We start from the raw sequence: 12833 nt of genomic DNA on the forward strand, positions 1-12833 counted from the left end.
GGATAAATAGTATCCTATGTCCGTCTCCTGGTTCTAAGCTACCTCTCCACCAATTTTCAGCCAAATCGGTTCAGCCGTGCTCGAGTTATAAAATACTTCACGGAAACGCGGTCGAACGGGATAAAAAGTATCCTTTGTCCTTTTCCTGGTTCTAAGCTACCTCTCCACCAAATTTCAGCCAACTCGGTTCAGCCATTCTTGAGTTATAGTGTAACTAACACGACTTTATTTTTTATATATAGATATTGATTCAACACGTGTTCGAATGTAACTCAATGAAAACAAAATATTTTTTCCAATTCGATTGCAGCGCCAACTGTTGGTAAAAACTATCATTAAAATAGATTATTATTTAATATTTGAAACTGCGATGGTAGCGAAGTCTGTGGAATCCAATGTGAAACATTCCAAAATCAACAACTACTTACGAATTAAAAATTAATTAAAAAAACCGTTTCCCACGGACTAAATTGTGAATCTAAACCATTCTCAAGTCCCCTTGAACACACACAACAAATTTCATCAAAATCCTTCATCAAATTCCATCAAAGTCCAGTCGTTTAGGAAGAGTTCAGTGACATACACACGCACATAAGAAATATATATGTCGGCGCAGGTCATTTGAGTGATTCAAATTACGAACGTATTGGAGTTTACAACGCCTTGGCGAGAGATGGCGCCGGGCGTAACGGAACGTTGGAGAAGAAGACAGACGGTCTTGTCATGGCGGCAATGATCGGAGAGCTCCGACGGATCGTTGTAAACCGAAATCGAGATGAATCTTATTATTCTGTTCTAGTTTCCATTGTTTGATGAGACTTGTGAATTTGTGTTTGTATAATAAAAGTGTAATGGTGAATATTTAGTGATGATTGTCATTTGGATCGCTGATCTCTTACATCGCCCTATGTACGATCTTATTATCTGAAGGAAGCAAAGAAGATGTGTGGCCATCAGCCGACATCAGAAGTGACCCAACCCAGCGCCCCAGGAATAATCGTGATAATTTCAAGGATATCATAAATTCTGCAAAAATGTGTGACAAATGAAGATAGACAAAATTGACATTGGAAGCTTTGTAGCTACAAACGTAATATAATGTCTTGGATATCCTAACAAAGTGAAGTGATGCTGTAGATAGTTTTCATTAAAGAAATGACCGCAAGAAAAAAAATAAGATCTTGAAGACGATTGATTTCTGCATCATGTGATTCGCTGCTTCGGGGACGTGTATTTTAATTTCTCAATAAACTTAATACACAAGAGAAAAGAATAATAACATGTGCACATACTATGAAACGATGATAGTTTGGAAAATTTTGAAAATGTACGAAATGAAATTAATAAAAACCTCCTTTTGTTTCTATGAAGTTCGGTAGAGGAAAAATTTATGTCAATATAAAATGACTTTGTCACTTCGGAAATTAAAATAATGAATTATTTTGTACATTTTATGTAATAATTTGTGAACTTGTTGCTATTGCAGTATTTTTGGTTGCATTATTATTGATAGCGAAATATTATTTAATGTATCGTAAATTTTAACATAATATTGGAAATAGAATATCGCGTCACTTTTTTAATGGGATGAAGGTTGCATTACGAGTAGATAAAATGGATGAAGTAAATATTGGGTTTGTGTAATGAGTACGAAAGTTCTCAGTTCAACGCTTTACTTGGAAATTGGAAATCTGTAGTGTGTAGTTAATAATATAATAGAAAATGGTTAAATATTATTACTTTATTACAGATAAAGAAGATTATTTATTTATCTGCTAACGGGCGATGCTGTACAGGGAATTTTTATATCGGTCATGTGGTATCGCTGAATTAATTTAAAATTAAATGGTCCATTTGTGAGATAATTACAGACGCAAGAATACTACGGTTGGATTCTGGAGTAGCCTCACGTCTCTACGAAAATCTAGCTATGTGCAGATGTATTCTTCAACAAATTATGCATTAGAGGTATCAAGACAGAGTTTATACGGTGTGATAAAATAACAGGTACGCTTTGTCTTTATGTTGTTGTGTGTGATCGAAAAGCCCGAAGAAACACTTTATTTTGAATACACAGTATTAATTAGGAATGAATGCGTTTGATTGTTACGAGTATGAATGCAAACGATGGAGTTAGTATGTGATACGATGTTTTATTCAGTTTTTTTTTTAGCTCTACTGATATGAAGTGTCTAATAGTCAACAGTGGGTTTATCTGCGGTACACCGGTCAAAAGAAACTATAAATTAATAGTTAAATTATGGTATAGCGAATTGTGTAAAACTTGGAAAAATATGGAAACGATATGAGTTTCTTTTGCTGTTTTTTTTCTCTAAACTGAGAGGCCTAGTGGGGTGGTGACGTGTTATTGCATAGTGCTGTACAATAAAAGAATGGGGTTTGTGCCGGTTAGTTAGTTTTTAAGATGTCCTTGTTCCATATGGGATTTCCTAAATATGTGGAAATTATTTTGGTTTTACAAAACGATGTCATTTCAAGTAATACGAAGCTACTTGGGTGTAACTGTAAGATAACGAAGTTATGATTGAATGAAAGATGTTTATATACAAGGGATGGGTCGTCAAATAACACCGATTTTTTTTTTTCTTGTGAGCAGTGTCATCTTGTTCGGTATTATAAAGTTGAAAGGCATTTGTCAAAAATTGTAGTGAGGGATTGGATCTTCTTTTTTCTCAAGACCACGACGTAGGCTAAAATATATAACGTGGAACAGGTATGTCTGAGATAAGGAAGTGGTCTATTTATGCATCGTTGGTCTGTAAAGTTTAGAAAGATATGCTCTGGCTTAAAAAAATGCGTTCGCAACTCCAACCTAATAATTTTGAATATTGCACATTGACTTTAGATAAGGCGAGACATTTCAATAATTTCTACGCGTATGTTTGTACTTTAAAGTTGTCGATACATTAGTATGTGCAGTACAGTTGTGTAGTATATTTTTCATTTCAATTGAATTAATTTATTGCAGGGTAAGGTGGAATACGTATGTGAAATACATTAGTTCTATGATCTTTTACCTAACCTAACCCAAAGGCCTAATGTTCCTCAACCGGACCCGCTCGTGGCGTGAGCTGCCTCTCCGTATGGCTAGTATATCCAGAGAATTATTGGGAATCAGTAATTGTGTTTCGCGAGATATTTTAATGGTATGGATAATTTAAATGGTTTGGTGCGATGACAAAGTACAAGCTACAACAGGCTACAAGTTTACTATACATATTAAAACAATTTATGGTAACGGGCACTACTTGCAAAATAAAATGTTTTCTAGAATAGGTTAGAATTAAAATGTTTTTTTTATGTAACAGTATAGATAAATGCATAGTCATGGGATACAGTCAATAACATGCAGACGGTGTTAATTATGGGGATAATTGATAATAACATAACGAAGTTTTTTAGAATTGTGGCCGAGAAAATTAAGAAAAAAATAAATTGTATGTGTATTGTGTTGCGGATGAATTGTGTGTGAAATTGTATGTGTATGTGCATTGACAATTTTGACTACAATTGTGATTTTCAAAAATGTGATTGATTTTTGCCACGCTTTTATTAGCTTGATCCGTATGTATGTACGTAACAGTATCTTTGGACTCGATTTTTACCCAATTTGAACGATACGATCTATTTAAAATTTTGAACAATTGTCAAGAACCGATGACAATACACGATTGTAATAATTTTATCCTACTCTTCTTATCAGGATCGTCAGAAAACAGGATTAAAGACTTTGCTTGTGCGATGTTAGCGTGGTTTTTGGTTTTTGAACTATAATTATTTTCCTGTTGTGTTGTCGAGAATTGATAATTATATGAACTCTGTTGGCAGTTGAAATGATGTGGAAATTTTGTTTTATTTAAAGTTTGTGAGACGCTTTCAACACTTTAGTTCCGGGCTGGGGTTCCCTGTGTCGTGTGTGCCATGGACGCACGCATGAACGAATGCACAAACACTCAGACCCAAAAGCGGAAACCTGAATGCATCATTTACATGTCTGTCTCGCCGGAGATCGAGCCCGGGACCCTCTGCGCGTCAGACCTAGGCGCGAGGAATCTGGGCGAAGTTTGGCTTGGCGATTCCTATGTTATGTCACTTTTTAGACCATATCGGCGATTGATAATAATGGAGTTTATTTTGGTTTTAAGGACTGCTGCAGTCATCGCGTTACATGTACGAAAATTTTGGATCAATGGCCATTGTGAAGGAAGAGTTGAAGATAAAGCGACGGTAGTCTGAAGGACTATGTGACGGTAGTCTGAGGGAGTCGCCATAAGAGGAAGTCCTCATGAGAGGGAGTCGTCATGAGAGAGAGTCGTCATGAGAGAGAGTCGTCATGGGAGGGAGTCTTCAAGGGAGGAGTCATGGTTCACAGTTTCACGTTAAAAGGAAAGTATTTGTAATGATTGCAGTTATATGGTGCCATATGTAGATGTCAATGTTGATATGTGGTGAATTGCAATATTAATACTTGGGGGATCGCAATGTACATATATGGTGGATCGAGATGTTGATACGTGTTGGATCGAGATGTTGATACGTGTGGGATCGAGATGTTGATACGTGGTGGATCGAGATGTTGATACGTGGTGGACCGAGATGTTGATACGTGGTAGATGAAAATGTTGATATATGATGTATTCCTTGTTTGCCCCTGGTATTAAGATTGCACACGGTTTATTTAGTTGTTAGTGACGCAAAGATATGACGACATTGGTACTGTGATTTTCTGATATTGGCCTCATTTAAAGGCGTTAACGCCTCTGCCCGTCCGACTTACTAGGGGGCGTCCGGTTCTGTGGGAACTGCCTGGATTGGCGGCCTGTGACTACTAGAAAGCTGAATATGCAAACTTTGGCAACGACGCATGAAGTATTTTATTACCAATTAAACTGAGGGGGCATTTTAGAGTTCTGTAACTAAAGGGTAAAAATGGGACCGTGAGACCTATAAGTGAGAAAATGTGCAATTGAATATGGGTTCTCGGACTAATGGAATGGAATAAAAATTTGGGTGGGTTTTTGTAGATTCGTATCAATGGATATGGCTTGTGTGTATAGTTGACTTGTTTTCCAGATGCTTACGACACGAGGGCGTGTGTTAGTCAAGAGTGGCGTGTCGGCGGAGATCTTATACGCGTGAGGACACGCGAGGGTCAGGAAGGCCGTGTCGGCGCAGGTCATTTGAGTGATTCAAATTACGAACGTATTGGAGTTTACAACGCCTTGGCGAGAGATGGCGCCGGGCGTAACGGAACGTTGGAGAAGAAGACAGACGGTCTTGTCATGGCGGCAATGATCGGAGAGCTCCGACGGATCGTTGTAAACCGAAATCGAGATGAATCTTATTATTCTGTTCTAGTTTCCATTGTTTGATGAGACTTGTGAATTTGTGTTTGTATAATAAAAGTGTAATGGTGAATATTTAGTGATGATTGTCATTTGGATCGCTGATCTCTTACATCGCCCTATGTACGATCTTATTATCTGAAGGAAGCAAAGAAGATGTGTGGCCATCAGCCGACATATATATATATATATATAAAATAGAACTTAGAGTTATTCCAGTATTTAAATAAAAGTATTGTCTCAGTTTAACTGTTTTATTGCATCATTATATTAATGCTTCTCATATTATCTTTACTTGTAACAAAACAATTTATTAAAACCTTAATAGAAAAAAATAATATTAATATCCGTATCCTTTTTTTTCATTATTATCTCCAGTTTCCCTGCAATTTCCCTGTCTAGGCAAAAAGCTGGTGGTTATGAGGTTTCATTTGTTGGCATGGCATGTATAGTATACACCCAGTGGCGTAACCATTTATAATTATTGCCTCCTTGGAAGCCGCTCCTACGATGGAAGAAGATCCTGAGTAGCTCTACTTTTGATGAGTTTAAAAGTGCGGGTGGATTTCATAAGCTCAGTAGTAACTTCATTGGAGTGTCTTTATATGACGAATACAATGATAGGTTACCCCTATGGACGAGTATATAATTTTAGTTTATTTGTCACTTCCTCTTTCACTGTTGTCTCTGTGGCATCAGCTACCACGTGAAGCATCTTCGATTGGAAGCGTTGTATGATGTCCAAGTTTGAGTTGGATGCGGTTCCGCAACGTTTAGATCCATATGACCATATTGGTTTTAGTATGGCTTTGTTGCTTGATGTTGCTGAAAGACTTTCGTGCCATGAGCCAGTAAATCTTACGTCCAGATATGTTCTTTTAGTACGAGGTACGAATAAGTATCCTCAGTTGAAATAATAATTTTATATAAAATACATGCAATCGCTGTTACTGTCATTAGTAATATATCTATAAACAATTTGTATACTCTTTGTAAACAATCACCAATCACCATAGTTACCGTTCATAGACACATTATTAAGTCTAGTTTTTGCAAATAATTGTAATTAGTAAAATAAATGTACTATAAAATATGGTATATTTTATATGTATTTTATAATGTTTTATTGTAATATTACTATTAAATAATTAATCAGTACCATCTAGGTATTTTTGGTAGTGTAGAAACTAGACGATATTGTATTTGACGGCTAATTGATATAAATTGATCGCTAACCATAGACTTATCGTATATGTACAATGACATTTGCTAACGAATAGAATAGAAAACGAATAGAATGCAAAGTTTGTAACATGGCTAGCCCCCCAGGAGATAGAGCTCTGTGACAGATTGACAGACAGCGGAGGCTTAGTAATAGTGTTCCGTTTTTACCCTTTAAATAAAAAGGACGCTGCAGCCATGGTTTTTCATACTGAATCCCATCAGATTCATACTTGGTTTATCTTTTATTATTATAATCCATTTTTATTGTCTTCAGAAGACTGCATAGCCCTAGTACAACTCTGGCTACAAAAAAAGGTGTGATATTTAATTACTCATTGTTAAGACTGGAACATTATTTTGTTCAGGATCCGCTGTGCGTCCGCCTGCGGTCGATTTTAAATTCAGAACCCTCGAGTGAGAGGCAGACTTTCTAACCACTAATCATGTTAATAACATTTGTTTTTTGTTTATTATTTATTTTTAAAGTCTTTGGAAGGCGAGATTATCATTGATTATATCGGTCGGTCCTATCGAGTGATGTGGCTGGTCAACGCCACTTCAGCTGGCTAAGCTACACCTAATTCCGACCATAGTTCCCTCCGACTTTGAGTTTTCGGCTTTGAGGCTTCTAAAGATTACAGTAAAGGATCTTATCGCCATAAGTCGTCACTGACTCGAATACTTTCAAATTCAGACAATGAGGAACTTGGGGTAAGAAAGCACTCCATATTTTTCCGCACGTAAAATAGCTGAGGTGGATTCTGCGAGTAACCCCATTCGTATAACAACAACCTACACGGGTGTGACATGGAGTCGTAGGCAAGATATGTGCCTTGTCCCTGTTGATTCTGTGGATTACAATACGGTCCAGGGCTCCCCCAGTTGCAAGAAGTGGCCAATGCCCAGAAATAAGAGTTAGAAAGGTTGGAGACATAGAATTCATAATGTTTTGAAAATTTCTCGAGTTCCCGGAAATTCCCGGGAAAATGTGGTCGGGAAATCCCGTGGGTCGGGAAGAAAAATATGCCGGGAAATCAGAAACTCTACAGAACATTGACGTCGGTGTACCGTGTGCTTTTATAGGTATGTGTGTGTGAAGGACATACCTCCAAATAGGTCTCACACACGCCACATATTGGTATAACGATTCGATTTGTTTTTAAATCCAACCTTACTACATACTATTATATTAATAAATCCATCCTTACTACAGACTATTATATTAATATTTATATTTTTATGATTATATTATTTCAGTACACAGTTTTTCTTTCAATCACGTCGAGGTAATCGTTGCATATTATGGTAATACTAGATACCATCTAGAACGTCGTTCACATGGACTTAAGGCGGTAGTCTAAGTTGTAACTTACAGCCAATAACCAACACTTATGCGATTGAGTCTACTCTATATATTTAAATAAAACCGAAGTTTTTGTAACATGGTGAAAGTGCGAATAACGAACCCTTTTTTTGCTTTTTATTTACAGTCTAGCCTGAAGCCATGTAAACACTGCTTCACACGGGGTTGATGCTAGGTTTATTTGAATGCTGGTAGGTTTATTTGAATACTCGATCCAATTAAAATGGTAGAAAATTAAAAAAATGGCATTCGTTTGATTCGTCGTTTATTTAATGTTCATGATCGTAATCATCAACCGATTATTGTCCCACTGCTGGGCACGGGTCTCCTATCAGGATGAGAAGTCTTAGTCCACCGCGCTGGCAAAGTGCGTATTGGTACCTACTTCACCTCATTATTATTATTATTATTATTATTTGTTAAATAAATGTCAGGTGTGCAGGTTTCCTCACGATATTTTCGTTGAGCGTTTTTAGCAAGTGATAATAAATTTCTAACACGCACATGAAAAATCATAGGTCTGGGATTTAAACCTCGGACCCCTCGCTTGAACGGCCGAGTTTCTTAACCACTAGGCTATCATGCTATATACGTTTAAATGAAATGTTTAAACTTATTTTACAATTAATAAAAAAACATTTTCAAACAATAACATTAATTATCGTTAATCATTTTAATTTATAATAAGAATTATTTTTAACTTTTTATTCTGATTTACAATGAAAACGTGGTTTTCGTTTTATTGAACAATCTTGTTTTAAATTACAGTCTGAAAAATGTCCTGCATTACTGATGTTTTTATCAAAATTGCCTTTCATCGGTTCCTACGTACCTACTACCTACATGAAGACTTGTCAAAAATTGCACTTTTTCATTGCATGTACGGCTTTAGATTGTCCATAGGCAAAGATTTTATGCGCAGATGCTCATAAGATTTTTCTTTAAATATGATGTATTTTACTAGATTTACCATTCCTATAAGAGAACAAGTATAACAATCACAGGGAATAAGTGTCGTAAATGCGGATATCTATACATATTGTTTTGTACGATGTTTTAAAAAGCGCGCCACTCGGCGTGGACGCGGTCATGTCTAACTTACCATCATGTCTAAAAATCATATTTCACGCCATAAATATAAAGTAAAAACACAAAAAATGTATTGTTTTCCTAACCTATAAGAGTTTTTTTTTATATAATATAATTTTTTTTTAAATAGTGTGGGAGGAGCGAAAATCGGGGCATCGCGCTTGGAAGACTCCGATTACGTTCCGTCGGAGATACCGGAGTTCTCCAACAAGCGTTGATGACGGCTACCAGGGGTGTTTTAGTGCGGTAAAAATACCACATAGCCCGGCGTCGCTCCCGCTTCGTCGGGTACCTTTTGAAGGTTTCCCCCTCGATAAGAAAAAACAAAGTTATACCTACTAAAATTAAACTATTTCATGTGGTATACTGTCTTCAGCTGCGATGTGTCCATGCCGTAATTGCCCGGTGGAGACCTTCAATTTGAGTTTATAATAATAGTTCAGTAATATTGTATTAAAAATATATATACAGGTTGAATTTTTCAAACGGGCCTTCGGGGCCAAATCCGAAACTATAAGGATTAGCGAAAAACGCTGAAAGGAGTTACGAGACCGATTTTGATAAAAACTAAAACTGCATTATTACTTTTTTAAAATAACTTTTTCCCTAGCCGGGAATCAAACGAGTTCATTTTGAAAAAAATACACCCTCTATATTATTCCACTATCTGATAGTGTTGCTTATAAGGATCAACATCTGGGAAGTAAACAGGGAAATATACAGGGTGTATTTTTTTTCAAAATGAACTCGTTCGATTCCCGGCTAAGGAAAAACTTATTTTAAAAAACTAATGATGCAGTTTTAATTTTTATCAAAATCGGCCTCTTAACTCTTTTCAGCATTTTTCGCTAATCCTTATAGTTTCGGATTTGGTCCTGAAGGCCTATTTGAAAAATTCACCCTGTATAGTCCAAATTATTCTTATTATTAATAACTTATTCTATACTAAAAGGATCCAATTTTTTTTTCTGTAAAATGACCAGAAAAAGTTACAAAATAAAAATCCAAAAAGTAAAATTGCATTCTCTGACTTTTGCACGCCAATGACCAATACTAAGTACCTAATATTTCAATGGATTACACCGAAATATTGTTTTTTTTTTCTCTATTATGGGGGCCTCTTTTTGTAGGGACCCCAGGATTATTGCCTCGGCCTGCTACCGGCCTCTCGTTAAATCTGGCCCCACCTATGCTTAATAATTTAATTTCATTATTGTTAAGATTGTTAAGAAAGAAATGTGAAAACATACAAAACTAATTTATAATTCCCATATCACAGTAGCAGTAGAATATAATGAAAGATAACTTTATCGTATGCCCGTTTGCCTATTTTGTTCTATTTCCATTTTAACTCGTTATAGAGATCTACTAAACGAAGCGACTAAATCTACGCATTTTGTTTTCCCTTTAGGTCAATAAAATTACTGTAGGTTAAACTAAATACTGTAAGTACCTACACATTTTGAAACGTGTGTCGAAAGTTCTGGATTTGTCCTATTTCTATTATTGCAGCAGCACACAAATGACCCACAGCGGTGGCACTCTCTAAATAATATGAAGTGATGTAGACCCGCTATTCGATTCAGAGGGTAACGAGTAGGACCTATCGATACAATTATTCCCTTTGAATAGCGATCCTACAGGTATGCAATAAAGTTAAAAATGCACTTAGCATTGAATGGCCAACGGAGGTGAATTGTAGCAATTAAAAGATTAAGATGATATTAAAGCAACCCCGGAACACTAAACACTTTCGCCACGCCCAGCTAAGCAGAGTAGGTAGAGCACCAGTTTTTTAGTAGAGGCTTTCCTTTTTGTTTTAGAAACGAAATTTTTAAAACAAATATTGAATTTTATAATAAATAAAATTAGTTTCATGTATATATACTAATTTAGGAAAAACCTTGCGTATGATATTTAAATAATAATATGATATTTAAAAATAGCATATAATATTTTACTACTGAAACATTTAATTAGGTACATAATTAAGTTACCAAAAATTTAAGACGGATTTTTTTTGTCAATTAGGTTAGGTTTCGTATTAAAGTTTCCGCAATATTTAAAATATTCACAAATGAAAAACTTAACATCAATAAAAATATTTTGCCGATTATTTGTGCGCTGGCCGAGAAATTCAAGCACGTCCCGCAAATAAATTTACATGAAATGTATGGCGTTTATCAATTTTGTTACAAATGTTAACAAGATAAGCCAATTTTGCATTAATAGTAATTTATTACAGTTAATATGTTTTTTTTTGTTTATTCCACTTTCAATATTTCAAGGCAGGCATCCAAAATTTTGGAGATTTTGGTGCGCTATTTTATAAATATCTGTTTGCACTAGCTATAAATAAAATTAATATTCAGAAAATAATCTCTTTTGACTTACTTTACTGATTATAACATTTTTTATACAATATACTTATATTATTTATTATATTGAAAAGAGTACCTGGTAGTTTAAAAAGTTTTGTCAACTTTCGCAAGTTACGTAAAGTTCGCCGCACTGCACAAATCAGGTTAAAAGTTATCACTGACCTGCTCTACCGTTGCAGGTGAGTGGAGGCTGCATGCTTTCCGGCATCAATCCAGGATTGATGTTTGCGTAAAACTCGAGCATTTTCTAAACAGTTCCCACAACTCACTCGCGACCGGCGATGCGCTCAATGCGCCCGCTAACTGAACAATGGCGAAGCAACTTTGTAGCGACCCTCGGTGGATCTGCTCCGTCATCCCCTACTCTTTTTTCCACCAATCACAACTTCTCCGCTCGAAGACGCTCCGCCCATCTCATTCGTAACCCAACCTACCTATTATACAGATCAAAGCTATGATATTTTGCCGCTTAGCCGAAACGCCACCAACAAATTGTATTTTTTCGTTTGGTGGAAAAAAATCGAACGGCGGTCGAGCCACCGTTGGCGCGATTAGGCGTTCGTTAGCTTATATCGGAATCGGAGCTGACAGTAATTTTAAATGTATAAAATTAAGAAATAATCTAAAAATATCGGACTGGCGTCGAGACGTGCCCGATTAAAAGTAGATTATTTATCAAACGCGGAAAGGGAGACTCGCGCCGTTTAATTTCAATCCGCTAGAGATTCGTCTTGACCGTGTTTTATTTGGGACGAGTTTGTTTCGTACGCACTTTACTTAAAGTAAGCGTGACATGTCTACCTAAATATCCACTTTTAATTCTTTCGTCTGGTTATTATGTACCTATTTGTTATTCTCTGCCGACTAAGTATATGATATTTACTTGTAAGGAAACTAATGGGTAGATAGATTTTTATTTATTTTTTGTCTATTGTCATTTTATAGGTTCACTTTTAAATTCAACTATTCTTTAGCTAGTTTCAGTTATTTAAAAAGCAAAGGCTGGTAGTGCTGCACACTGCATATACTTACTCGCCTTTAAGGTACCCGGTGCCGTGGGAGCGACACAGGGTTATGTGGGATTCTTGCCGGACTGTGAACGTGTTGCCCCTTTGGGCAGGTGAGCTTCAGGACTCGCCACACCGTCTGGTGTTTATTACACCGCTTGCTATAGTCGGGCCATTACGAACGTGCGGCTCGAGTCATAAATCATTTTTAACAGATCTCTCGTTCACACTTATGGGCATATCGTAACTCTCGCTCGCACTTCTAGTGTTGTGCGTAACAACAAACGATTTTGTCGATAGCAATAGCAGGTAATCAAGGAGAGGTTAAGGAACAAATGCAAAATATTTTAGGATGTATTTTGAAACGTCCTTTTTATAACATCCATATTTATATTTTTGCATT

The 12833-nt window shown here is 36.2% G+C and overlaps 1 protein-coding gene and 1 long non-coding RNA gene across 7 annotated transcripts in view; one reads left to right on the plus strand and one right to left on the minus strand.

Annotated features, from left to right (window-relative positions):
* The window catches only part of Lmx1a (LIM homeobox transcription factor 1 alpha), a 28353-nt gene extending 16633 nt beyond the window's left edge, over positions 1-11720 (minus strand). The window contains exon 1 of the mRNA XM_073075218.1: positions 11586-11720. Coding sequence (XP_072931319.1) covers positions 11586-11667 — 82 coding nt within the window. The 5' untranslated portion in view covers positions 11668-11720. The remainder of the gene's footprint in view (positions 1-11585) is intronic.
* On the plus strand, positions 964-5445 carry LOC140743715 (uncharacterized). 6 transcript variants are annotated; one of them, XR_012102501.1, is made up of 4 exons: positions 964-1634; positions 1751-2007; positions 2990-4083; positions 4167-5445. It is a non-coding gene; the product is annotated as an uncharacterized LOC140743715 (long non-coding RNA). The 6 variants fall into 6 exon arrangements; XR_012102502.1 differs by having other exon boundaries at positions 964-1647; positions 2990-5445; XR_012102500.1 differs by having other exon boundaries at positions 2990-5445.
* Positions 11721-12833: the final 1113 nt, after the last annotated feature.

The sequence above is a fragment of the Epargyreus clarus genome, unplaced genomic scaffold (assembly GCF_041222505.1).
Source record: "Epargyreus clarus isolate Ecla_fem2 unplaced genomic scaffold, WU_Ecla_fem_2.2 ptg000007l, whole genome shotgun sequence".
Lineage (NCBI taxonomy): Eukaryota > Metazoa > Arthropoda > Insecta > Lepidoptera > Hesperiidae > Epargyreus > Epargyreus clarus.